This window comes from Rhinopithecus roxellana, chromosome 8, assembly GCF_007565055.1.
Source record: "Rhinopithecus roxellana isolate Shanxi Qingling chromosome 8, ASM756505v1, whole genome shotgun sequence".
Classification (NCBI taxonomy): domain Eukaryota; kingdom Metazoa; phylum Chordata; class Mammalia; order Primates; family Cercopithecidae; genus Rhinopithecus; species Rhinopithecus roxellana.
In genome coordinates this window covers 13802235-13829187 of record NC_044556.1, presented here as the reverse complement: position 1 = coordinate 13829187, position 26953 = coordinate 13802235, and the positions used below count along the sequence as shown (strand labels likewise).

The 26953-nt window shown below is 53.1% G+C and overlaps 1 protein-coding gene across 3 annotated transcripts; it reads right to left on the bottom strand.

The window, feature by feature from the left end:
- Positions 1 to 1772: 1772 nt before the first annotated feature.
- Positions 1773 to 20526, bottom strand: CREB3L3 (cAMP responsive element binding protein 3 like 3). 3 transcript variants are annotated; one of them, XM_030936444.1, is made up of 10 exons: positions 20365 to 20526; positions 19101 to 19229; positions 16695 to 16995; positions 13234 to 13352; positions 9331 to 9468; positions 5375 to 5481; positions 3617 to 3685; positions 2660 to 2744; positions 2356 to 2452; positions 1773 to 2179 (listed from the first exon to the last, which is right to left on the bottom strand). In XM_030936444.1, exons 1-10 carry the CDS (start codon positions 20455 to 20457, stop codon positions 1866 to 1868), a joined length of 1452 nt encoding a protein of 483 aa, XP_030792304.1. In that variant the 5' UTR covers positions 20458 to 20526; the 3' UTR covers positions 1773 to 1865. The 3 variants fall into 3 exon arrangements, with proteins under 3 accessions (XP_030792304.1, XP_030792305.1, XP_030792306.1); XM_030936445.1 differs by having other exon boundaries at positions 16695 to 16992; positions 20365 to 20502; XM_030936446.1 differs by lacking the exon at positions 5375 to 5481 and having other exon boundaries at positions 2052 to 2179.
- Between the last annotated feature and the right edge of the window lie 6427 nt (positions 20527 to 26953).

Genomic DNA, 26953 nt, shown 5'->3' with positions numbered 1-26953 from the left:
GTCCTCGCCCCCTGGGTCAGGAGTTCGTGGTCCCCTCCTCCCTGAACCACCTGCCTGGGCTCCGTTGCAATCCCTGCCCCTCAAGCCTGGAGGGGAGGAACAAGGGCTCACCTCTCCCCGCTCCGGAGAGGGCTCACCTCACCCACCCCACCTCTGGAGGGATCAGGCCAGTTTTCTGATGATGAAGTCAATATGGCAGCTGTCATTTTCTAAGCACTCAGTTTGTAGTTATACACTTATGCGCATTTTTTGTTTGTTTGTTTAACATTTGCCCCCAGGTTGGCCGGGCGCGGTGGCTCAAGCCTGTAATCCCAGTACTTGGGGAGGCCGAGACGGGCGGATCACGAGGTCAGGAGATCGAGACCATCCTGGCTAACCCAGTGAAACCCCGTCTCTACTAAAAAATACAAAAAACTAGCAGGGCGAGGTGGAGGGCACCGAGGTGGAGGGCACCTGTAGTCCCAGCTACTCGGGAGGCTGAGGCAGGAGAGTGGCGTGAACCTGGGAGGCGGAGGTTGCAGTGAGCTGAGATCCGACCACTGCACTCCAGCCTGGGCGACAGAGCCAGATTCCGTCTCAAAAAAAAAAAAAAAAAAATTGCCCCCAGGCTATGAGCCCCTTCCAGTGCTTTGGGCCCAATTGGGATTGCAGCCTGGCAGGCGCACACAGCCCTCAGTGGGGGGCGACCCCACAGAAGAGCGCAGGCCAGGCGCAGCCAGGTTCCACCTTCCCCAGCTGTGACCTTGGGCAGTCCCTCCACTTCCGACGCCTCCGTGTCCTCACCCGCAAAACGAGCAGGGTGGACCGCCCAGATCCCCGGGAAGGCAGCTGCCTTCCCGCAACCCCCGGCGCGGACACCTTGAAAGCGCCACACTGCCTCCCCGCACTCCGCCCGCCGCCGCTCTCCAAGGTGCTGAACTCGTGTCCGGCGCCTCTCCCTCCGCAGCTCCAGCGCGGGCATCCGGCGGGGGTGTGGAGCCCACACCTCACTCCCCCATCCCAGGCTGGCCCAGCCCCTCCTTCTGGGGAGTCGAGGAGCCCCAGACTCCGCCTCCACACCAAAAGAAGGTTCTGTCAAAATACTTTATTTCGGATCAGGCAGTCTTAGAAAAGGGGGGTGATTGTGGGCCGTGGCTGCTCCCAAGACCCGGGCGCACCCAGGGCTCTGGGGCCAGGCTCCCTGCAGTCTCGGCGGCTGCCTCCTCCCAGTGTGCGAGGGAGGCCGGTTGCTGGGCATCTGTTGTGTGTGTGCGTCTGTCTGTCTGTCCGGGTCCGTTTCAGGCTGTGTCTGCCTCTCTGTCTGGGTCTGTTTCAGGCTGTGTCTATCTGTTCGTTTGGGTCTGTTTCAGACTGTGTCTATCTGTCTGGGTCTGTTTCAGGCTGTGTCTGTCTGTCTGTCTGTCTGGGTCTGTTTCAGGCTGTGTCTGTCTGGGTCTGTTTCAGGCTGTGTCTGTCTGTCTGTCTGGATCTGTTTCAGGCTATGTCTGTCTGGGTCTGTTTCAGGTTGTGTCTGTCTGTCTGTCTGGGTCAGTTTCAGGCTGTGTCTGTCTGAGTCTGTTTCAGGCTGTGTCTCTGTCCGGGTCTGTTTCAGGCTGTATGTGTGTGTTTGCTCTTTGCTTCTGCTCCTGGCTCTGTGTGTATTTCCCAGGTCCTGTGGCTCTCTCTTTGCCATGTGTCTGAGTGTCGGTTCCTGCATGGGCCTTAGTCAGGCCCTGGGTGTGTGGCTGTGAGCTGTGCCTCCCCCATTCTGACGTGTCTGCTGGGGTCTCGGCCTCACGTCCCATCCCCAGGTGGGTCGCTGTCCAGCGCAGCATCCCCAAGGCACCCCTGGGCAGAGGGGCCTGGGAGCATAGTCCTGGCGGGGCTCACAGCTCGTCTCCCGCCGCCTCCAGCCCTGCACGTCCTGAGCCAGTGCTTGGCCCAGGCGCCACCCAGTCCAGCAGGGCGACCTGGCCCAGCCCCTCTGTTGCATTCCTCAGGACCAGGGTGGCGTTGTCCACCTCCTCCATCCAATTGGTCAGGTTCGCAGTGTCCCGGATGCCCCAGTCTGCCCCGGGGCTTCCTGGAGACCCTTCTCGGGTTGTGTCAGCCTCGGGTTGGGGTCCTGGGGCCTCGGAGCCCGGCACAGCATCAGAGGTCACGCGGGAGGCAGCATCGTTGTGCAAAGTTCTGGAGAACACTGATTGGGGAAGGGGGGCATCACAGGGGACATGGTGGAGGTGGGGTCCTATGCTCCTTTCCCTGGCCCCCAGCCTCAGGGAACAGGAGCACAGGGGTCTTCTCCCCCTCCCCCAGAGGCCTAGGATGGAGACTTGGGGAGCCCAGACAAGGGTTTCAAAGGTGGGGATCCCCTACCTCGCACAGGCGCAAAGTCCCCGGGGCTCTCGGCTTTGTTGGGGCCAAAGGGGCTGATGGACGGGAGGATAATGAGGGCAAAGGACAGCAACAGGACCTGGTGGAGACAGCAGCAGGGTCACCCCCTCCCTCCCCTCCCCTGCAAGCACCTCCATCCCACAGGCAGGGAAACTGAAGCCCCAAAGACCAGACTGGATCATACTTGAGTTGGGGCACGAGGAGAGCTTGGATTCACTGTCACCTCCCTATGGGCCCCTCTGCTGAAGCCTAGGTCTCTGGCTTTCCTGGGGGCACCAGGACTCACCGCAACACAGGTGCCTGTCTGGGCTGACTTGCTGGTGGATTGCACCACAATGGCCTGGAGTTTCTTCAGCTGCTCCAAGAGGGACCTTAGAGAGACAGGCAGGCCTCCACTGAGCCCTAAAGGGCCTCGGTCCCGCTTCTCATCCATTTCCGGGGTCCCCCAGCCCCACTAAAGTCCAAATTCCATCCATCCTTCAAGGGCCTCCGGCTCTTTATTATTTATTTATTTTATTTTACTTATTTTATTTTATTTTATTTGAGACAGAGTCTTGCTCTGTTGCCCAGGCTGGAGTGCAGTGGCATGATCACAGCTCACTGCAAGCTCTGCCTCCTGGGTTTACGCCATTCTCCTGCCTCAGCCTCCCAAGTAGCTGGGACTACAGGCGCCTGCTACCTCGCCCGGCTAATTTTTTTGTATTTTTAGTAGAAACCGGGTTTCACTGTGTTAGCCAGGATGGTCTTGATCTCCTGACCTTGTGATCCACCCGCCTCAGCCTCCCAAAGTGCTGGGGTTACAGGCGTGAGCCACCGTGCCCGGTCTTATTTATTTATTTTTGAGACAGAGCCTTGCTCTGTTGCCCAGGCTGGAGTGCAGTGGTGCGATCTCGGCTCATGGCAACCTCCGCCTCCCGAGTTCAAGTGATTCTCCTGCCTCAGCCTCCTGAGTAGCTGGGATTACAGGCGCCTGCCACCATGCTCGGCTAATTTTTTTGTATTCTTAGTAGAGATGGTGTTTCACCATGTTGGCCAGGCTGGTCTCGAACTCCTGACCTCAGGTGGTCCACCTGCCTTGGCCTCCCAGAGTGCTGGGATTACAGGTGTGAGCCACCGCGCCCGGCCCGTAGGTGAAACTCTTATTTCCTATGTCATTGTGCCATCACATGGGTTCTCGGCTTTTCCTGCAAGGGCCTCTGCGGCTGCTTCCCTTGTCCTCTGCCCCAGCAGGACCCAGACTCACAGGTTTTGCTTCTCGAGATGCAAGACTTTCCTCTGTAACTCCTGATTCTGAGCAGCGCAAGCTGACATCCTGAAAGGAGAAAGACACGATGACATTCAGCATACGCCAGCATACACCAGACAGCCCCACTGACATCTTCCCCGGGAGGCCTCACGTTACAAGCAGGGAACCCAAGGCCAGAGAGGGGAAGTCATTCATCCAAGGTTACCTGGCAGGTCAGATGGGGCTGGGATTTGAACCCACATCTGCCTGGTTCCTAGATCCCATTTCTGCATTAATACGGAGGGGGCTTCATTCAAGGCTGAGCCCCCCGGCCGGGTGCGGTGGTTGACACCTGTAATCCCAACACTTTGGGAGGTTGAGACGGGCCGATCACCCGAGGTCAGGAGTTCTAGACCAGCTTGGCCAACGTGGTGAAACCCCATCTCTACTAAAAATACAAAATTAGTCAGGTTTGGTGGTGGGCGCCTGTAATCCCAGCTACTTGGGAGGCTGAGGCAGGAAAATCGCTTGAACCCGGGAAGTGGAGGTTGCAGTGAGTCAAGATCACACCATTGTACTCCAGCCTGGGCAATAAGAATGAAACTCCGTCTCAAAAAACAAACAAACAAACAAGAAACCGCTGAGCCTCCTAGATTCAGGCAGTGATGTTTCCAGAAGAAATATCAGGACAACCGGACATCCCAGGAGATTCAAGTTTCAACTCTCCCCACCGACCCATGCATGACCTTGAGCCACTTCACTCTCTGGTCTCAGTTTTTGTGTCTGTGAAATGGGATACAATTACCCAGGACACAGGGTGGTGGGGAGAATGACCCTGGATAAAGATGATGAGAAGCTTAGCAGATTGCATTTAAGAAAGGGGACAGACCAGGGCCAGGCGTGGTGACTCACGCCTGTAATCCCAGCACTTTGGGAGGCCGAGGTGGGCAGATCACGAGGTCAGGAGATGGAGACCACAGTGAAACGCTGTCTCTACTAAAAATACAAAAAATTAGCCAGGTGCGGTGGCGGGTGCCTGTAGTCCCAGCTACTTGGGAGGCTGAGGCAGGAGAATAGTGTGAACCCGGGAGGCGGAGCTTGCAGTGAGCTGAGATCACGCCACCACACTCCAGCCTGGGCGACAGAGCGAGACTCCGTCTCAGAAAAAAAAAGAAAGAAAGAAAGAAAGGGGACAGATCAGGTGCAGTGGCTCACACCTGTAGTCCCAGCACTTTAGGAAGCTGAAGCGGCCAGATCACCTGAGATCAGGAGTTTGAGACTAGCCTGGGCAACACGGTGAAACCCCATCTCTACCAAAAATACAAAAAAAAATTAGCTGGGCCTGCTGGCGGGCGCCTGTAATCCCAGCTACTGGAGAGGCTGAGGCAGGAGAATTGCTTGAACCTGGGAGGTGGAGGTTGCAGTGAGCCGAGACCGCATCGCTGCACTCCAGCCTGGGAAAAGAGTGAGACTCTGCCACACACAAAAAAAGGAAGGAAGTGTCTATCTTCAGGCAGAGGGTCAGAATAGGATGGGTCACACTTTGTCCTTTCTCCACACACCTTCTAGGGAGCAAAGGGTCTCCCAAACCCTTGCCCTACACCGTCTCTAGGCATCCTCCCAACCCTGCAATCAGTAAGAAGCATGATCTCTTCCAGAGAGGAGAACCACCTCCAATTTTGTCAGACCCTAAGCTGTGTGGTCTTAGCCACGTCTCCTTCTCTCTGGGCCTCAGTTCCCTCCCCGAGTGTAGAGTCTGGGTCCAGCACCACCCACCGAGTCTCCAGGCCGTCGATATATTCCTTTTTCTTCTTCCTGCTTTCTTGGGCCGACTGCTTGTTCCGGATTTTCCGGCGGATTTTTTTCAGCACTCGCTCCTCGTACTGCCAAGTGAAATGGAGAGGAGGATGTCAGGACAGCAAGTCCCCACTTGGAGGCCAGGGGCAGTGGCTCTCGCCTGTAATCCCAGCACTTTGGGAGGCTGAGGCAGGCGGATCACCTGAGGTCAGGAGTTCGAGACCAGCCTGGCCAATATGGTGAAACCCTGTCTCTACTAAAAATACAAAAATTAGCCAAGCGCAGTGGCAGGTGCCTGTAGTCCCAGCTACTCGGGAGGCTGAAGCAGGAGAATGGTGTGAACCCGGGAGGCGGAGGTTGCAGTGAGCCGAGATTGTGCCATTGCAATCCAGCCTGGGCAACAAGAGTGAAACTCCATCTCAACAAATAAATAAACGAATCAATCAATCAATAAAATAAAATAATTAAAATTAAAAAATTAAAGTCTTCACTTTGGGGACAGTGGGACAGTCCCCACTGTCCTGACCCCACTTCACCTAACCTCTACCCCACAACTTCACCCCATTCTCTTTCCATATGAGACATCCCCGAGGACCCACAGGCAGATTCCTAATGACTTGAAGCTACCCTTTGCCCAAACCCTCAGAGAGTCTCTGGGAGGCACCTGGGTCTGAGGGTCTCTTCCCAGCTCCCAATACTGTAAAATGGGCAACTGCCCACCAGACTTTGGGCACGGGTACCACTGCGTCACCTTGGGGCCATCTCTGGAAACAGCACTTTTCCCTGGAGACAGGAAGTGTTTCAAGACTAATTAATACATGTTTTTTCTTCTTTCTTTGCTTTCCTTTCTTTCCTTTTCCTTCCTTCCCTCCCTCCCTTCCTCCCTCCCTCCCTCCCTTCCTTCCTTCCTTCCCTCTCTCTCTCTCTCTCTCTCTTTCTTGTTTGACTCTTGTCGCCCAGGCTGGAGTGCAGTGGCGAGATCTCAGCTCACTGCAACCTCCACCCTCCGGGTTCAAGTGATTCTCCCACCCCAGCTTCCCGAGTAGCTGGGATTACAGGCCCCCACCACCATGCCTATTTTTAGTAGAGATGGGGTTTCACCATGTTGGCCAGGCTGGTCTCAAACTCCCGACCTCAGGTGATCCACCCATCTTTGCCTCCCAAAGAGCTAGGATTACAGGCGTGAGTCACTGCGCCCGGCCAATAAGTGTCTTCAATTGGGAATGTCAGGCTGGGCACTGGTGGCTCACAGTGCTGTCATCCCAACATTTTGGGAGGCCAAGGCAAGAGGATCGCTTAAGTCCAGGAGTTCAAGACTAGCCTAGGCAACATTTAGTAAAGTTATCTTGTCTCTACTAAAACAAAACAACAACAAAATTAGCTGGGTGTGGTGGTACACGCCTGTAGTCCCAGCTACTTGGGAGGCTGAGGCAGGAGGATCCCTTGAGACCAGGAGCTACTAACTGCAGATTGCACCACTGCAGTCCAGCCTGGGTAACAAAGTGAGATCCTATCTCAAAACAAACAACAACAACAACAACAACAGAAACAGAGACAGATGGGACTGGGCATGGTGGCTCACACCTGTAATCCTAACACTTTGGGAGGCCAAGGCCGGAGGATTGCTTGAGGCCAGGAATTTGAGACCAGCCTGGGCAACATAGCAGGATCCTGTCTCTACGAGAAAAAAAAAAAAAAAATGCCAAGCGCAGTGGCTCACGCCTATAATTCCAGCACTTTGGGAGGTTGAGGCAGGCGGATCACAAGGTCAAGAGATTGAGATCATCCTGTACAACATGGTGAAACTCCGTCTCTACTACAAAAAAAAAAAAAAAAAATTAGCTGGGTGTGGTTGCACACGCCTGTAATCCCAGCTACTTAGGAGGCTGAGGCAGGAGAATTGCTTGAACCTGGGAGGCAGAGGTTGCAGTGAGCTGAGATCACGCCACTGTACTCCAACCTGGGCAACAGAGCGAGACTCTGTCTCAAAAAAAAAAAAAAAAAAATTAGGCTGGGCACGGTGACTCATGCCTGTAAACCCAGCACTTTGGGAGGCTGAGGTAGGTGGATTACCTAAGGTGGGGAGTTCAAGACCAGCCTGACCAACATGGAGAAACCCTGTCTCTACTAAAAATACAAAAAATTAGCTGGACATGGTAGCAGGCGCCTGTAATCCCAGATATTTGGGAGGCTGAGGCAGGAGAATCGCTTGAACCTGGGAAGCAGAGGTTGTAGTGAGCCAAGATCGTGCCACCGCACTCCAGCCTGGGCAACAAGAGGGAAACTCCGTCTCAGAAAAAAAAAAAAAAAAAAAAAAAAAATTAGCTAGGCATAATGGGGTACACCTGTAGTCCCAGCTACTAGGGAGGCTGAAGTGGGAGAATCACTTGAACTCCAGACGGGGAGGCTGCAGTGAGCCAAGGTCACGTCACTGTACTCCAGCCTGGGTGACAGAGTAAGACCCTGTCTCGAAAGAAAAAAATAAACAGATGAGAATATCAAACTCAGGCATTGATACTGAGTGAGCAGGCTGAGTGGGGACTGTGGTTAGCTAGAGCCCAAGCAGCTACCCAGCCACTGACTAGTACATATGGAGGTTTCAGAATATGGAACAGAAGCCATTCAAGTCATTGAGTTGGTTTTCTGGGTTTTGTTTTGTTTATGTTTTTGAGACAGAGTTTCGCTCTTGTCACCCAGGCTGGAGTGCAGTGGCACCATCTTGGCTCACTGCAACCTCTGCCTCTTGGGTTCAGGGGAGATTCTCCTACCTCAGCCTCCTGAGAAGCTGGGAGGCTGAGAAGCACCTTACAGGTGCCCGTCACCGGGCACAGCTAATTTTTGTAATTTTAGTAGAGACGGAGTTTCACCATGTTGGCCAGGCTGGTCTTGGACTCCTGACCTCAGGTGATTCTCTGCCTCAGTCTCCCAAAGTGCTGGGATTACAGGCGTGAGCCACCATGCCCGGCCTCAAGTCACTGAATTCTCATGTAAAATCTACCGGTCAGAAAAAACATTATCAAGCAATTCAAAAATGTATAAAATGCAGTACGGTCGAATCAAAACATGTCTGCAGGGCCAGGCATGATAGATCATGCCTGTAATCACAACACTTTGGGATACCAAGATGGGAGAATCACTTGAGCCCAGGAGTTCCAGCCCAGCCTGGGTAACATAACAAGACTCTGTTTCTATACACACACACACACACACACACACACACACACACACACACACACACACAAAGTTTAAATTAGCCAAGTGTAGTGGCATGCACCTGTCATCTCAGCTACTTGAGAGGCTGAGGCGGGAGGATCTCTTGAGCTCAGGAGGTCAAGGCTGAGGTGAGCTATGATGGCACCACTGCACTCCAGCCAGACACAGCAAGACCCTATCTCCAAAAAAACAGTTTGCTGCACCCCAATTGCTGCCACCTGGAGTCCGCCATTCATTCCTGGATGTTGATAATTAACCTCTGAGTTGAATTTACAATGGAGTTTCTGGCTGATTGTTTTGGATCTGGTGACAGACACACCGTAGCATTCTAGTACGGGTATTCTAAAGGTGAGACACATAGCCAGCGCAGTGGCTCATGCCTGTAACCCCAGAACTTTGGGAGACCGAGGTGGGAGGATCACATGAGGTCAGGAGTTCAAGACCAGCCTGGCCAACATGGGGAAACCCTAGTCTCTACTAAAAATACAAAAATTATCCGGGCATGGTGGCGGGTGACTGTAGTCCCAGCTACTCAGGAGGCTGAGGCAGGAGAATCGCTGGAACCTGGGAGGCAGAGGTAGCAGTGAGCTGAAATCATGCCACTGCACCCCAGCCTCGGTGACAGAGAAAGACTCTAAATGAATAAGTAAAGGTGGGACACCCACGCAGGTAAGTGCATGAAGGGGAGATGAACCCGGGGCTGGAAGTCCCCCCAGACTCACTTTAGTGAGGGGCAGCTGAGTGGGCAGCGTGATGCCTTCTTTAGCCAGCAGTTTCTTCTCATCCTCAGTGAGCACCAGCTCCTGACAGTGCTCAGCCCCAGGTCTCAGGAGGTGGGAGACCCCCAGGTGATGCTGTTGCTACGGAAAAAAGCAGAGGAATGATGGCGGGTGCAGGGACACCAACCACCTTCAGGAAATGAAAGAGTCATCAGTTGGGAGGCCGAGACGGGCGGATCACGAGGTCAGGAGATCGAGACCATCCTGACTAACACGGTGAAACCCCGTCTCTACTAAAAATACAAAAACTAGCCGGGCGAGGTGGCTGGTGCCTGTAGTCCCAGCTACTCGGGAGGCTAAGGCAGGAGAATGGCCTAAACCCAGGAGGCGGAGCTTGCAGTGAGCTGAGATCTGGCCACTGCACTCCAGTCCGGGCGACAGAGCGAGACTCCGCCTCAAAAAAAAAAAAAAAAAAAAAAAAAAAAAAAAAAAAAAAAAAAAAAAGAAAGAGTCATCAGATGGAAAACACTATCTCCCCAGGCTGGGTGCGGTGGCTCACGCCTGTCATCCCAGCTACTCGGGAGGCTGAGGTGGGTGGATCATGAGGTCAGGAGTTTGAGACCAGCCGGGCCAACATGGTGAAACATGGTGAAACCCCGTCTCAACTAAAAATACAAAAAGTTAGCCAGGCGTAGTGGCGGGTGCCTGTAATCCCAGCTACTTGGGAGGCTGAGGCAGGAGAATTGCTTGAACCCGGAAGGCGGAGGTTGCAGTGAGCCGAGATCGTGCCACTACACTCCAGCCCTAGCGACAGAGTGAGACTTCGTCTCAATAGATAAATAAATAGCCGGGCCTGGTGGCGGGCACCTGTAATCCCAGCTACTCGGGAGGCTGAGGCAGGAGAATTGCTTGAATCTGGGAAGCGGGGGTTCCAGTGAACCAAGATCATGCCACTGCCCTCCAGCCTGGGAGACAGAGTAAGACTCCGTCTCAAAAAAAAAAAAAAAAAAAAAAAAAAAAAAGGTGGCTCACATCTGTAGTCCCAGCACTTTGGGAGGCCAAGGCAGGTGGATCACTTGAGCTCAGGAGTTCGAGACCAGCTTAGCCAATATGGTGAAACCCTGTCTCTACTAAAAATACAAAAAGTCAGCCGGGCATGGTTGCAGGCACCTGTAATCCCAGCTATTTGGGAGGCTAAGGCAGGAGAATTGCGGAGGTTGCAGTGAGCCGAGATCCAGCCTGGGCAACAGCAACTCCGTCTCAAAACAAAAACAACAAAAACTATCACTCCACAATCTCCCTTGGCACCAGGACTCAAAATAACCAACACACAGTCCTTTGACTTGGCCATTCTACCTTCAGAAATCAGTCCTACAGATATCCTCACGCGCAAAATGGCGTTTTTTGTTGTTGTTGTTTTTTTTTTTTGAGACGGAGTCTCGCTCTTTCACCCAGGCTGGAGTGCAGTGGCACGATCTTGGCTCACTGCAACCTCCACCTCCCAGGTTCACGCCATTCTCCTGCCTCAGCCTCCCAAGTAGCTGGGACAACAGGCGCCCGTGACCACGCCCGGCTGACTTTATGTATTTTTAGTAGAGACGGGGTTTCACCGTGTTAGCCAAGATGGTCTTGATCTCTGACCTCGTGATCTGTCCGCCTCGGCCTCCCAAAGTGCCAGGATTACAGGTGTGAGCCACCGTGCCCGGCCCACTGAATGGTGGCAGTGGAGGCAGGAGAATGGCGTAAATTTTGAGAGCTTTCTTCTTTTCATTTTATTATGACTATTATTATTTTTGAAACAGGGTCTTGCTACGTCGCCTGGGAGGGAGTGCAGTGGTGCTATCTTGGCTCACTGCAACTTCCGCCTCCTAGGCTCAAGCGATTCTCCAGCCTCAGCTTCCCTAGTAGCTGGGACCACAGGGCGTGCCACCATGCTTGGCTAATTTTTGAATTTTTTTGTAGAGATGGGGTTTCACTATGTTGCCCAGGCTGATCTCAAGCAGTCTGTCTACTTCAGCCTCCCAAAGTGCTGGGATTACAGGCGGGGTGCAGTAACTCATGCCTATAATCCAGCACTGTGGGAGGCCAAGGGAGGAGGATCACCTGAGGCTAGGAGTTCAAGACCAACCTGGGAAACATAGCAAGACCCATATCTACAGAAAAAAATTAAAAGAAAAATTAGCTGGGTCTAAACTGGGCATAGTGGTTCATGCCTACTGTAATCCCAGCACTTTGGGAGGCTGAGGCAGGTGGATCACTGAGGTCAGGAGTTTGACACCAGCCTGACCAACATGGTGAAACCTCAAACCTCATCTCTACTAAAAAATACAAAATTAGGCCGGGTGCGGTGGCTCACGCTTGTTAATTCCAGCACTTTGAGAGGCCAAGGCTGGTGGATCACGAGGTCAGGAGTTCGAGACCATCCTGGCTAACACGGTGAAACCTCGTCTCTACTAAAAATACAAAAAAATTAGCCAGGCATGGTGGTGGGCGCCTATAGTCCCAGCTGCTGGGGAGGCTGAGGCAGGAGATTGGTGTGAACCTGGGAGGTGGAGCTTGCAGTGAACCGAGATCGCGCCACTGCACTCCAGCCTAGGTAACAGAGCAAGACTCTGTCTCAAAAAAAAAAAAAAAAAGAAAAAACGAAAAACAAAATTAGCTGGACCTGATGTCGCATGCCTGTAATCTCAGTTACTTGGGAGGCTGAGGCAGGAGGATCGCTTGAACCTGGGAGGTGGAGGGAGGTTGCAGTGAGCCGAGATTGCACCATGCACTCCAGCCTGAGTAACAAGAGAGAACTCTGTCTCAAAAAAAAAAAAAAAAAAAAAAGACAAGAAAAATTAGCTGGATGTGGTGGTGCACGCCTGTAGTCCCAGCTACTTGGGAGTCTGAGGCAGGAGGATTGCCTGAGGCCAGGAGTTTGAGGCTGCTGTGAGCTAGGATTGTGTCGCTGCACTCCAGCCTGGGCAACAGAGTGAGATTGTGTCTCAAAAAAAATTTTTAAGGCCGGGCGCGGTGGCTCAAGCCTGTAATCCCAGCACTTTGGGAGGCCGAGACGGGCAGATCACGAGGTCAGGAGATCGAGACCATCCTGGCTAACACGGTGAAACCCTGTCTCTACTAAAAATACAAAAACTAGCCGGGCGAGGTGGCGGGTGCCTGTAGTCCCAGCTACTCGGGAGGCTGAGGCAGGAGAATGGCGTAAATCCGGGAGGCGGAGCTTGCAGTGAGCTGAGATCCGGCCACTGCACTCCAGCCTGGGTGACAGAGCGAGACTCTGCCTCAAAAAAAAAAAAAAAAAATTTTTAAGATGATAAATAAAGCATTTAGAAGAGTGCCTGGCATTTAGCAGGTGCATTCTCAGTTTTAGCTTTGTTCCTTTTGTTATCATTGTTGAGACAGTCTTGCTCTGTTGGCCAGGCTGGAGTGCACTGGTGCAATCACAGCTCGCTGCAGCCTTGACCTCCTGGGCTCAAGCGATCCTCCCACCTCTGCCTCCCAAGTAGCTGGGACCACAGGCATGTGCCACTATGCCAGGCTCATTTTTGTATTTTTTGTATAGATGGGGTTTCACCATGTTGCCCAGGCTGATCTCAAACTCCTGAGCTTAAGCGATCTGCCTGCCTTGGCCTCCCAAAGTGCTGGAATTACAGGTGTGAACCACCACACTCGGCCAGTTTTAGCTTTTTTTTTTTGTTGCTGTTGTTACTGCTAAATACCACAGAGGAAGACGCCCCAGCCCAGGCGACAGTGAACCCGGGACTGGAATGTTCTCTAACGGTGGGCAAATTCCATGCCTTTCTGTGACTCAGTTTTCCAGTCTCTGAAATGGGAATATTTAGGTTCCTCGAACCCGAGCAGCCTTCCCAGATCCAACGCCCCGTGGGAGGGTGTGGCGGTGCTCACCAGGTCCCCGCTGCTGCCCGAAAGGAGGAGATCTTTCACGGTGAGATTGCATCGTGGGGACACGTGCACCGGGTCAGCCTGTTTCTCAGCATAGGTCCTTCCTCCTGGGCTCCACATTTCTGACCAGGGCAGTTGGGGACGGAAACCGGGAGAGTGTGAGATGGGAGGAGTCCTGAGCTTCCAGCCTCTAACCACCTCCTCCACCAAGTCTCCCATGCTTCATCTCAACATTTGTAGGACTTTTGCCAGAGCTTGGAGTCCTCAAGGCCTGGGTTGAAGGGGGCAGCCCTCACTAGTGATTCGGTCTCCCCTCTGCTATAAGACGGGAACCCAGCCAGTCATGGTGGCTCACGCCTGTATTCTCAGCACTTTGGGAGGCCGAGGCAGGAGGATCATCTGAGGTTAGAAGTTCAAGACCAGCCTGGCCAACACGGTGAAACCCCGTCTCTATTAAAAATACAAAAATTAGCTGGGCCTGGTGGCGTGCACCTGTAATTCCAGCTGCTCGGGAGGCTGAGGCAGGAGAATCACTTGAACCCAGGTGGTGGACGTTACAGTGAGATGAGATTGCGGCACTGCACTCCAGCCTGGATGACACAGCGGATTCCATCTCAAAAAAAAAAAAAAAAAAGATGGGGACCCAAATTCAACAGGGCTTGGTTCTGTCTGTTCCACAAGGCTGAGGAAGACACAGGACATTGTCAGGAGACACCAGCTGATTCAGAAGGGAGTGGCTGTTATCACACAGAATTACAGGTTAGATTTGCAGCCCGCCAGGCGCTATCTCACCCGAGGGGCAGGGACGAGGTCTGATTCACCTCCGGTTGTCCCCTCCTGGTACCCGGCATGCAGTAGGCATGCTGTCTGAGCACACAAACTTCGGGTCAGATAACCTTTAGTTCCCATCCTGGTTGGGCAGGGCTGTGTGACCTTGAGTAACTGACTTCACCTCTCTGAGCCTCAGGGTTTTTTTTTTTTTTTTTTTTTTTGAGACGGAGTCTCGCTCTGTCGCCCAGGCTGGAGTGCAGTGGCCAGATCTCAGCTCACTGCAAGCTCCGCCTCCCAGGTTTACGCCATTCTCCTGCCTCAGCCTCCCGAGTAGCTGGGACTACAGGCGCCCGCCACCTCGCCTGGCTAGTTTTTTTTATTTTTTTGGTAGAGACGGGGTTTCACTGTGTTAGCCAGGATGGTCTCGATCTCCTGACCTCGTGATCCGCCCGTCTCGGCCTCCCAGAGTGCTGGGATTACAGGCTTGAGCCACCGCGCCCGGCCTGTTTTTTTTTTTTTTTTTTTTTTTTGAGACAGACTCTCACTGTGTCGCCAGGCTGGAGTACAGTGGTGCAATCTTGGCTCACCACAACCTCTGCCTCCCGGGTTCAAGTGATTCTCCTGCCTCAGCCTCCCGAGTAGCTGGGATTACAGGCACCCGCCACCACATCCAGCTAATTTTTGTATTTTTAGTAGAGACAGAGGTTTCACCATGTTGGCCAGGATGGTCTCCATCTCTTGACCTTGTGATCCGCCTGCTTTGGACTCCCAAAGTGCTGGGATTACAGGTGTGAACCACTGTGCCCAGCTGGTTATTTTGTTTGTTTGGTTTTTGTTTTGAGACAGAATCTGGCTCTGTCACCCAGGATGGAGTGCAGTGGCATGATCTCGGCTCACCGCAACCTCTGCCTCCCGGGTTCAGGTGATTCTCCTGCCTCAGCCTCCCAAGTAGCTGGTACTACAGGTGCCCCCCACCATGCCCGGCTAATTTTTGTATTTTAGTAGAGACGGGGTTTCACCATGTTGGTGAAGTCCTAACCTCAAGTGATCCGCCTGCCTCAGCCTCCCAAAGTGCTGGGATTACAGGCGTGAGTCACCACACCTGGCCTGAGCCTCAGTTTTGTCGACTCTCCAGTGGGACCAAGAAGAGCTCATAGCAAGGCACAAGGGACAAAGGCCACCTGGAGGCCAGGTATCTCCAGCCAGGACTCTGCCTGGCCTGCCAGGACTGCTTAACCAACAGAGTAAATCATTACCAATCTGCTGTTCCCCACGTCTAGGAGGAGCGCCCTGGAACCTGGGACCCCGTAACCTCATGAACTTTTATGGAGCATCTACAGACCGGGCGCCGTGGCTCACACCTGTAATCCCAGGACTTTGGGAGGCTGAGACAGGCGGATCACCCAAGCTCAGGAGTTTGAGACAAGCCTGACCAACATGGTGAAACCTCGTCTTTACTAAAAAATAAAAATTAGGTTGGGGGCAGTGGCTCACGCCTGTAATCCCAGCACTTTGGGAGGCCAAGGCAGGCAGATCACGAGGTCAGGAGATGGAAACCATCCTGGCTAACACGGTGAAACCCCGTCTCTACTAAAAATACAAAAAATTAGCCGGGCGTGGTGGCGGGCGCCTGTAGTCCCAGCTACTCGGGAAGCTGAGGCAGGAGAATGGCGTGAACCCGGGAGGCGGAGCTTGCAGTGAGCCAGGATCACGCCGCTGCACTCCAGCCTGGGCGACAGAGCGAGACTTCATCTCAAAAAAAAAAAAAAAAAATTTAAAATAAATAAATAGGCCGGGCGCGGTGGCTCAAGCCTGTAATCCCAGCACTTTGGGAGGCCGAGACGGGTGGATCACGAGGTCAGGAGTTTGAGACCATCCTGGCTAACACGGTGAAACCCCGTCTCTACTAAAAAATACAAAAAACTAGCTGGGCGAGGTGGCGGGCGCCTGTAGTCCCAGCTACTCGGGAGGCTGAGGCAGGAGAATGGCATAAACCCGGGAGGCGGAGCTTGCAGTGAGCTGAGATCCGGCCACTGCACTCCAGCCCGGGCGACAGAGCCAGACTCCCTCTCAAAAAAAAAAAATAAATAAATAAAATAAAATAAAATAAAATAAAATAAAATAAATAAATAAATAAAAATAAAAATTAACTGGGCATGGTGACACATGCTTGTAATCCCAGCTACTCAGGAGGCTGAGGCAGGTGAATTGCTTGAACCTGGAAGGTGGAGGTTGCAGTGAGCAGAGATTGCACCACTTTACTCCAGCCTGGGTGACAGAGTGAGACTCTGTCTCAAAAAAAAAAAAAAAAAAAAATCTACTAGGAACCAGGCATGGGGTATAGACACGTGGAAGGCAAGACCCTGACTTCGGGCTGTGCTTGTCAGCGCCATGCCTGGTGCCTGAGCCACCTGCCGGGGTTGCAGCCTAGCTCTGTGGTTTTATCTCATTGCTCAACCCGATGGGACTCAGTTTCACAATCTGGAAAATGGGCTCCCAATAGCATCCACATGAAAACATGGAAACACCTAGCCAAGGGAGACACGCGTCCTGAGTTTGAGTTTAGGCCCAACTCCAGATTGTTGTGTGACCTTGGACAAGATGCCAGCCCTCTCTGGGCCCCCGTTTCCTCACTTACAAGAAGGGCCCTGGAACAAGGTGAGGGCGGTGGGCAGACACACAACAGAACTCACCCAGGTCTATGGTCACAGAGGCTTCAGGCACTTGGACCACTGGCCCTGGGGGTGTGGTGGGGCAAGAGTTGCCAGGATTATAGGAGAGGCAGGGCCCCTTGCCAGGCTGGGCAGGATGGCAGCCGGCTGGGGAGGCGGCTGGTCCGTTGCATGCAGGGGTGTCCTGGGGGTCGGAGGGGAGGTCTTCAGAGATGCCACTATCACTGCCTTCGGGGGACCAGAGTGGGGAGCTGGGCAGTGAGTCTCCGGAGCCCAGGATGGAGCTGAGGAAGTCGTCAGGGTCGGGGTTTGGCTGGACCTGCTGGGGTGGACAGGGAGGTGTAGGAATTAGGAGGTGCACACTCTTTCTAGATTGCTGTCTGGCCCCAGGCAAACCAGTGACCCTCTTCGGGCCTTCGGTGTCCTTCCTTTCTCCAGGATGGAATTAATACTTCTTCCTCCTGGGGCTGTTGAGGCTCAAACACAGTCACATAGCATTAAAAACCCAGCCAGGGCCAGGTGCAGTGTCTCCTGCCTATCATCCCAGCACTTTGGGAGGCCGAGGAGGGCGGATCACTTGAGGCCAGGAGTTCGAGACCAGCCTGGCCAACATGATGAAACCCCATTTCCACTAAAAATACAAAAATGAGCTGGGCATGGTGGTGGGTGTCTGTAGTCCCAGCTACTTGGGAATCTGAGGAAGGAGAATCGCTTGAACCTATAAGACCGAGGCTGCAGTGAGCCGAGATCGCACCACCACACTCCACCCCAGGTGACAGAGCAAGACTCCATCTCAAAAAAAAAAAAAAAAAAAGAACAAAAGAACAAAAGGACCAGGCATGGTGGCTCCGCCTGGAATCCCAGCACTGTGGGAGGCCGAGGCAGGCGGATCACCTGAGGTCGGGAGTTTGAGACCAGCCTGACCAACATGGAGAAACCCTGTCTCTACTAAAAATACAGAATTAGCCAGGCGTGGTGGCACATGCCTGTCATCCCAGCTACTCGGGAGGCTGAGGCAGGAGAATCGCTTGAACCTGGGAGGCGGGGGTTGCGGTGAGCCGAGATTGCGCCACTGCACTCTAGTCTGGGCAAAACAAGAGTGAAACTCTGTCTAAGAAAGAAAGAAAGAGAGAGAGAGAGGAAGGAAGGGAGGAAGGGAGGAAGGGAGGGAGGTGGGGGAGAGAGAGAGAAAGAAAAAAAGAGAGAGAGAAAGAAAGAGAGAAAAGGGCTGGGTGCGGTGGCTCACCCCTGTAATCCCCACACTTTGGGAGGCCTAGGCAGGCGGATCACCTGAGAGGTCGGGAGTTCGAGACCAGCCTGGCCAACGTGGTGGAACCCCATCTCTACTAAAAACACAAAAAATTAGCCGGGCGTGGTGGCAGTTGCCTGTGATCCCAGCTACTCGGGAGGTTGAAGGTAGGAGAATCGCTTGAACCTGGGAAGTGGAGGTTGCAGTGAGCCAAGATCGCGCCATTGCACTCCAGCCCAGGGAACAAGAGATAAACTCTATCTTAAAAACAAAAAAGAAAAAGAAAAAGAAAGAGAGTAAAAGAGAGAGAAAGGAAGGGAAGGAAGAAGGAGGGAGGGAGGGAGGGAGGGGAGGGGGAGGCAAAGGGAAGGAAGGAAGGAAGGAAGGAAGGAAGGCAGGGCGGAATGAAGGAGGAATGGGATCAGAAACGCAGAACCACGCGGTCAACACGAAAGCAACCCCCTTCACCAAGTACGTTCCGATCGATAGAAAAATACAACGATAACGAAAGGCTCGATAGAAAAAAGATAAAAAAGAAAGAGGGCCGGGCGCGGTGGCTCAAGCCTGTAATCCCAGCACTTTGGGAGGCCGAGACGGGTGGATCACGAGGTCAGGAGATCGAGACCATCCTGGCTAACACGGTGAAACCCCGTCTCTACTAAAAAATACAAAAAACTAGCCGGGCGAGGTGGCGGGCGCCTGTAGTCCCAGCTACTTGGGAGGCTGAGGGAGGAGAATGGCATGAACCCGGGAGGCGGAGCTTGCAGTGAGCTGAGATCCGGCCACTGCACTCCAGCCTGGGTGACAGAGCGAGACTCCTTCTCAAAAAAAAAAAAAAAAAAGAAAGAGAGAAAGGAAGGAGAGGAAGGAGAAGGAGAAGAGAACCGAACCCAGCCAGGGAGGTGCCCCAAGTTTGAGTTTGAACTAACTCCAAATTGCTGCGTGACTCTGGATGAGTTTCCACCTGCTCTGGGCCTCCATTTCCCCACTCGTAAGAAGGAGCTGATGCTACCTGCAAAATGATGTGCTTGGCTAAAATCAAGCACTGTGACCCATTAGTGCACTGTGGAGCTGAGCAGAGCTCTGGCTGGGCTCTGGCAGGTCTAGGACCTTCGTGGGGCCTCAGTGGGACCGCCTGGAGCTCTGTGGCCCCGCGGCAACTGCAGTGGGCTCCTCACCTGGTCCTTGACGTGGCCCCAGTCGTCGCCCAGCTCCACGTGTCTCAGGATGCCGTCCTGCCGGTCAAACAGGAGATCCAGGAGCTCAAAGCTGTTGATGGGGTCCATGGGGCAGGCAGAACAAGCCATCTGGGGTGCGAGGAACAGGTGTGAGGGTCACACGTAGCCCCTCTCCTCCCCACCTCCCATGTGCTCACAACCGCGGCTCCTTCCAGCTCGAGTTCAGTGGCCGCTCTGCCTCCAGGTTGGGCCAGCCACTGCCCCTCACTGGGACTCCCCTTCCAAATCTGGACTTTGAGGTTGATAGAGAGAATTTCACAGTGTGAGAGCCAATTTCTCTTAAAGTGCTGGAGAGGCTGGATGTGGTGGCTCACACCTGTAATCTCAGCACTTTGGGAGGCCAGGGCAGGAGGATCACTTGAGCCCAGGAGTTCAAGACCAGCCTGCGCAAGATAGAGAGACCCCATCCCTATTAAAAATAATTTTAAAAAATTAGCTGGCTCTGGTGGCACACACTTGTCGTCCCAGCCACTGGGGAGGCTGAGGTAGGAGGATCCCTTGAACCCATGAGGTTGAGGCTGCCGTGAGCTATGGCCGCCCCACTGCACTCCAACCTGGGTCACAGAGCAAGACCTTGTTTCAAAAAACAAAAAAGTATGCCAGGCACGGTGGCTCACACCTGTAATCCCAGCACTTTGAGAAGCCGAGGTGGGCAGATCACCTGAGGTCAGGAGTTTGAGACCAGCCTGGCCAACATGGTGAAACCCTGTCTCTATGAAAAGTACAAAAATTAGTCGGGCGTGATGGTGCACACTTGTACTCCCAGCTACTTGGGAGGCTGAGGCAGGAAGATCTCTTGAACCTGGGAGGTGGAAATTGCAGTGAGCTGAGATCATGCCATTGCACTCTAGCCTGGGTGACAGGGAGACTCCATCTCAAACAATAAAAATAAAAATAAAAATAAAATAAAATAAAATAAAATAAAAAGTGCTGGAGAGAGGCCCTAGCTAGAGATGCTGCTTGCCTCTCAGGCCTTCACAGCCTCCCCAAGTGCCCACTCCTGGGAGGCAGGGGCACTTGGAAGAAAGACAAGGGTAGCCCCAGGGCAAAGGCACACAGTTTTGCTCATTGCATCCTTTCTCTGGGCCTCAGTCTTCCCATCTGTACAGTGGGGGTGGAGATGGGGTTTCTTGCAGCTCTGACAGCTTGGGGAGGCTTTCCCAGCCTAGACTCCCGCTCTCGCTGAGGACCTAGCAGGGCTCACCTTTCCAGCAGCTAAATCCATATTCATGGGTCCATCCAGCTCTGTCTGCAGATGCTTTGGGGGGTCTCTGCTCCAAGCTGGAGGCCCATCCATCGCCAGCGTTACCCAGGGCTGGGCAAGCTCACAGCCCTCTGTGGCTCTGTCACCACTCCCAAAAGATGCTGAAGCAGCCCTGGGCAGCTCCCAGCCCGCCTCCAGGTGCTGATTGGTGAACAGCGTGGAGAAACGGGGTTGACAGCCAGTGACACGGGGACAGGCGGGGACAGGGGAGGGAAGACCGTTATCTGGGTGTTTTGTGGTTTTCCAGCCCTCAGTGGGCAAAGGTCGAAGTCTGGGGTACCTCAGCGCTGCCGTGACCTCTCCCCTACTTACGAGGACTTTTTCTTTTTTCTTTCTTTTTTGAGACGGAGTCTCGCTCTGTGGCCCAAGCTGGAGTGCAGTGGCACCATCTCATCTCGGCTCACTGCAACCTCCGCCTCTTGGGTTCAAGTGATTCTCCTGCCTCCGCCTCCTGAGTAGCTGGGACTACAGGTCCCCGCCACCACAACCGGCTAACTTTTGTATTTTTAGTAGAAACGGGGTTTCACCATGTTGGCCAGGCTGGTCTTGAACTCCTGACCTTGTGATGGCCTACCTTGGTCTCCCAAAGTGCAGGGATTACAGGTGTGAGCCACCGCACCCAGCCAGTTAACGGGACCTTTTCTCTTCAGAATTCCTAGATGGGTTCTGGGATAGCCCAGGGCCCTTACATGGGTCCCGTCCACTCCCGGGACAGAAACAAACCAAGAGGACCAGCCCAGATCTTCACTGAAGTCAGTTTTCCTGCCAGCAGCTCCCATCCTTCACCCCACCTGCCAACCTCCAGCCCCCAGCCCCCTCCAAGACCAGCTTGGACTCCGCCTCCGAGTCCCCATGGCCGATTCTGTGCAATCAATTCTCTCTAGAATCTTCTGTCATTCATTGAGTCAACAAATATTTAGGGAGCCAAACTGGTCCCTGCTTAGGGCCTTTGCACCTGCTGGCCCCTCTGCCTGGAACTCTCCTCTTGTACCTTCCCTCTTCCCCTCTGGCTCTGGGTCACTGTATTGACATTTTCGTGAATGTTCGATATTTGTGAATCAGCCCGGGTGGCTGAGAGGCTGTCTCTGGCTTCCCCTCCACCCCCCACCAAGAGAGAGGAGACCTGCTTCTTTTTTTGGAGCTGGTGGGGGACAGGGTCTCACTCTTTCACCCAGGCTGGAGTGCAGTGGCATGATCATAGCTCACTGCAGCCTCCAACTCCTGGGTTCAAGTGATCCTCCCACCTCAGCCTCCCAAGTAGCTAGGACTACAGGCGTGCACCACCACACCTGGCTAATTTTGTTTTTTTATAGAGATGGGGTCTCACTGTCTTGGCCAGTATGGTCTCAAACTCCTGGGCTCAAATGATCCACCTGCCTCAGACTCCCAAAGTGCTGGGTTTACAGGTGTGAGCCACTGTGCCCAGACAAAGTTCCCCTTTAGTGGATGACATGTTAGGCCAGGCGTGGTGGCTCACATTTGTAATGCCAGCACTTTGGGAGGCCGAGGTGGGTGGATCACCTGAGGTCAAGAGTTCGAGACCAGCCTGGCCAACATGGTGAAACCCCATCTCTACTAAAAATACAAAAATTAGCCAGGCGTAGCAGCATGTGCCTGTAATCCCAGTACTCAGGAGACTGAGGCAGGAGGATCACTTGAACCCAGGAGGCAGAGGTTGCAGTGAACTGAGATCACGCCACTGCACTCCAACCGAGGTGACAGTGAGACTCTGTCTCAAAAAAAAAAAAAAAAAAAAAAGGCATGTTCAGTGCAGCCCTGAAGGATGAGATGGAACTGGCCACGGGGAGATCTAGGGGAAGGTGTCCCAGGCAGAGGCACAGTTTGTGCAAAGGTCCTGGGGCAGGTCCATGCCTAGTGCATTGGAGGAACAGCGATGAGGTCTCTGTGGCTGAAGCAGAGTGAGGAGAGGAAGAGAGGGAGGAGGGGAAGGCAGGGAGGGGACGGGGCAGGTTGTGCACAGCCCTGTGGGTTGTGGCAAGGAGTCTAGTTTGTGCTAAACATCAGGGCACTGTTGGAAGTTTAGCAAATAGGCGACTAAATCAAGCTTTCTGTTTGCTGGACAAAATGCCATGCGCTAGGTTGGGAGGGGTAATTTATGTGCCCTTCTTGCTCTAAAAAAATTCACATCCTGGTTTGTTTCCTTCCCTCCCTCCCTTCCTTCCCTCCCTCCCTCCCTCCCTTCCTTCCTTCCCTCCCTCCCTCCCTTCCTCTGTTCCTTCCTTCCTCCCTCCCTCCCTCCCTTCCTTCCTTCCTTCCTTCATCTCTCTCTTTCTCTCTTTCTTTTCTTTCTCGAGACAGAGTCTAGCTCTGTCGCCCAGGCTGGAATGCAGTAGTACAATCTTGGCTCACTGCAACCTCCACCTCCTGGGTTCAGGTGATTCTTCTGCCTCAGCCTCCCGAGTAGCTGGGATTATAGGCCCATACCACCACACACCCAGCTAATTTTTGTATTTTTGGTAGAGATGGGATTTCACCATGTTGGCCAGGCTGGTCTCGAACTCCTGACCTCAAGTGATCCACCCGCCTCGGCCTCCCAAAGTGCTGGGATGACGGATGGGAGCCACCATGCCCGGCCTGTAGATGCACCATAAAAATGCATGAGGTTACGGGGTCCCAGGTTCCAGGGTGCCCCTCCTAGACGTGGGGAACAGCAGATCAGTAATGATTTACTCTATTGATTAAGCAGTCCCGGCGGGCCAGGCAGCGCCCTGGCTGGAGATACCTGGCCTCTGGGTGACCTTTGTCCCTTGAGACTTGCTATGAGCTCTTCTTGGTCCCATTGGAGAGTTGACAAAACTGAGGCTCAGGCCTGGTTTGTGTTTTTCAATGGATCACTCATACGTAGGCAGGAAACCAAAATTCAGTAAGGGGCTACCATATGCCATGCCCGATACGATTCTTTTATCTAACACTAACTCATATTCCTGCAGTTGTCCTCCACCAGGGCAGGCTGGAGTGCAGTGGTGTGATCAAAACTCACTGCAGCCTCAACCTCCCGGGCTGAAGCTCAGGACACTCACTGTGCAATGTCTGGGACATTTGTGGTTGTCATGAGTGTGAGGTACTCCTGGCATAGAGTGGGTGGAAGTCAGAGATGCCGTTCAGCACCCTGTAGTGTCCAGGACAGCCCCACCCCAGACAGCAATCTCGCCCCACAGCCACGGGGTCCAGGAGGAGAAGGACTGCATTAATCATTTGGAAAAAAACTGAGTGGGATCCCCGCTCACATCAGACACCAGAATAAACTCCGGATGGGGCAGAGGGTATAAACCAGAGGAATCCCATTTCCTGGGATTCGCCTCCTCCTCCCTCCCCACTCAGGGCATGGATTTCAATGTGTGCAGCCTCCTGGGACCTCAGCAGAGCAGAGGATCACGGGATGCAGTCTCTTAGGGGCCCACGGAATCCCCTAATCCAGGGCAGCTCACCCAGGGTGATTTTACGCCCCGTCCCCAGGACACTGGTTGATGTCTGGAGACATCTGTGGTTGTTACAAAAAAGGGAGGTGGCCCTGGAGTGGAGTGAGTGGAGGCCAGGGACACTGCTCAGCAACCTGCAGTGCCCGGGATGGCCCCACCCCATAGAACGATCCGGGTCCCCAAGGTCCACGGGGCCCAAGGAGAGACCCCAATAACAGTACCTGTCCCTCTCTGGGTGCTGCTAGAATTATCTCGCCCTTGACCTCTGCATTTTTCTGATTTCCTTTTCAACCGCTCTGTATCGGATTTTAGGGGCTTTGTTTGCCTTGGCTTTGGCTTTAGTGATCCCAGTCATAATATTTATTCAGCATTTGCCATGGAGGCTTTTTTCCAGGGCCGTCACAGTGGGTGGATCAAGTAGGTGAAGTTTGACTTCTGGACTCCTCTCTGCCTCTCCTCACCCTGTTTATGACTCTTGGGAGCCCTAGCGCCCTCGAGAGAGATCCCTCCCCCTTCTCTTATCAAAATCTGCTGGAGCTGGACACGGCGGCTCATGCCCGTAATCCAAGCCCTTTGGGAGGCTGAGGCGGGAAGATTGCTCGAGCCCTGGAATTCCAGATCAGCCTGGGCAACAGAGCAAGAACCCATATCTCCAAAAAAGTTAAAAAATTAGCCAGGCAGCCTGGCCAACATGATGAAACTGCGTCTCTACTAAAAATACAAAAATTAGCCAGATGTGGTGGTGGGCACCTGTAGTCCCAGCTACTTGAGAGGCTGAGGCAGGAGGATTGCTTGAGCCTGGACGTTTGAGGCTATGATGAGCTGTGATTGCACCATTGCACTCTAGCCTGGGCCACAGAGTGAGACTCTGTCTCAAAAATAACAATACTTATTATCATGAAATTTATAAGCCTTTTGTACACCTCAATGAAGGGATTTCAGGTATCCGTGAACAAGGAGGATGAGAATAAACACTTGGCCCCACAAGGTAGCTCACGCCGTCATCCCAGCACTCTGGGAGGCCGAGGTGGGCAGATCACCTGAGGTCAGGAGTTTGAGACCAGCCTGCCCAACGTGGCGAAACCCAGTCACTAAAAAATACAAAAATTAGCTGGGCGTGGTGCCACGTGCCCGTAATGCCAGCTACTCAGGAGGCTGAGGCTGGAGAATCACTTGTACCCAGGAGGTGGACGTTGCAGTGAGCCGAGATCATGCCACTAAACTCCAGCCTGGGACAGAGAAAGATTCTATCAAAAAAGAAGAAGAAGGAGAAGGAAAAGGAGAAGGAGAAGGAGGGGGAGAGGGAGGGAGAAGCACTTGGAGGACAGAAGGACTTTTCACTGCCATTGACCTCATAGCATTTTATCCACTGAACACAACTACGTATCTCAAAGCAACAATAACTCGGAATCTAAAGTAAAACTCCCACAGTCATTTCCAACAATGTGTTTAAGTACATGTTCTCTCTATAGACTGTCACTTTATTGCTAACACATCATTGTTTATTTCTTTTGTTTGTTTGTTTGTTTGAGACGGAGTCTCGCTCTGTCGCTCGGGCTGGAGTGCAGTGGCCGGATCTCAGCTCACTGTAAGCTCCGCCTCCCGGGTTTACGCCATTCTCCTGCCTCAGCCTCCCGAGTAGCTGGGACTACAGGCGCCCGCCACCTCGCCCAGCTAGTTTTTTGTGTTTTTTAGTAGAGATGGGGTTTCACCGTGTTAGCCAGGATGGTCTCGATCTCCTGACCTCGTGATCCGCCCGTCTCGGCCTCCCAAAGTGCTGGGATTACAGGCTTGAGCCACCGCGCCCGGCCTGTTTATTTGTTTTGAGACAAGGTCTCACTCTGTCACCCAGCCTGGAGTGCAGTGGCGCCATCTCGGCTCACTACAACTTTTGTTTCCCAGGCTCAAGTGATCCTCCCGCCTCAGCCTCCCAAAGTGCTGGGATTACAGGCATGAGCCACCACGCTGGGCCCCCCATTTTTTTTTTTTTTTTTTTTTTTTTGATACTGAGTTTCGCTCTTGTTGCCCAGGCTGGAGTACACTGGCTGTGATCTCGGCTGACTGCAACCTCTGCCTCCTGGGTTCAAGTAGTCCTCTTGCCTCAGCCTCCTGAGTAGCTGGGATTACAGGTGCCTGCCACCACGCCTGGCTAATTTTGTGTTTTTAATAGAGACAGGGTTTCACCACGTTGCCCAGGTTGGTCTCAAACTCCTAGGCTCAAGTGATCCTCCCACCTCAGCCTCCCAAAGTGCTAGGATTACAGGCATGAGCCACCACGCTGGGCCCCCAATTTTTTTTTTTTTTTTTGATACTGAGTTTTGCTCTTGTTGCCCAGGCTGGAGTACACTGGCTGTGATCTCGGCTGACTGCAACCTCTGCCTCCCGGGTTCAAGCAATCCTCTTGCCTCAGTCTCCTGAGTAGCTGGGATTACAGGCGCCTGCCACCACGCCCGGCTAATTTTGTGTTTTTAGTAGAGACGGGATTTCACCATGTTGATCAGGCTGATCTCGAACTCCCGACCTGAGGTGATCTGCCTGCCTCGGCCTCCTAAAGTGCTGGGATTACAGGTGTGAGCCACCACACCCGGCCCCTCCCATGTTTTGAACCAAGTGGTAAAGTCAATAAAAGCTTGACAACGGAACACGTCCATGTATAAAGACTTGCATTGCCTAATGTGTTTGCACACTGCTGTCAATTCTCATAAACCCACCCAGCAGAACATACAACAGCGCGCTGGCCAAGGAACCACAGGAGTTTCCCATTGTACAAAAAATACGATGTCATCAAACAAGGAATAGTTTATCATTATTTAATTTTTTTTTTTTTTTTGAGATGGAGTCTTGCTCTGTCACCCAGGCTGGGGTGCAATGGCATGATCTCAGCTCACTACAACCTCTACCTCCAGGATTCCAGCAATTCTCCTGCCTCAGCCTCCCAAATAGCTGGGATTACAGGTGCCCGCACCCATGCCCGGCTAATTTTTGTATCTTTAGCAGAGACGGGGTTTCACCATGTTGGCGAGGCTGGAACCCAAATATATTTTTTAAGTGAAATTTAATTTTGCCCTGAACTTTTAAAATATAGCTGC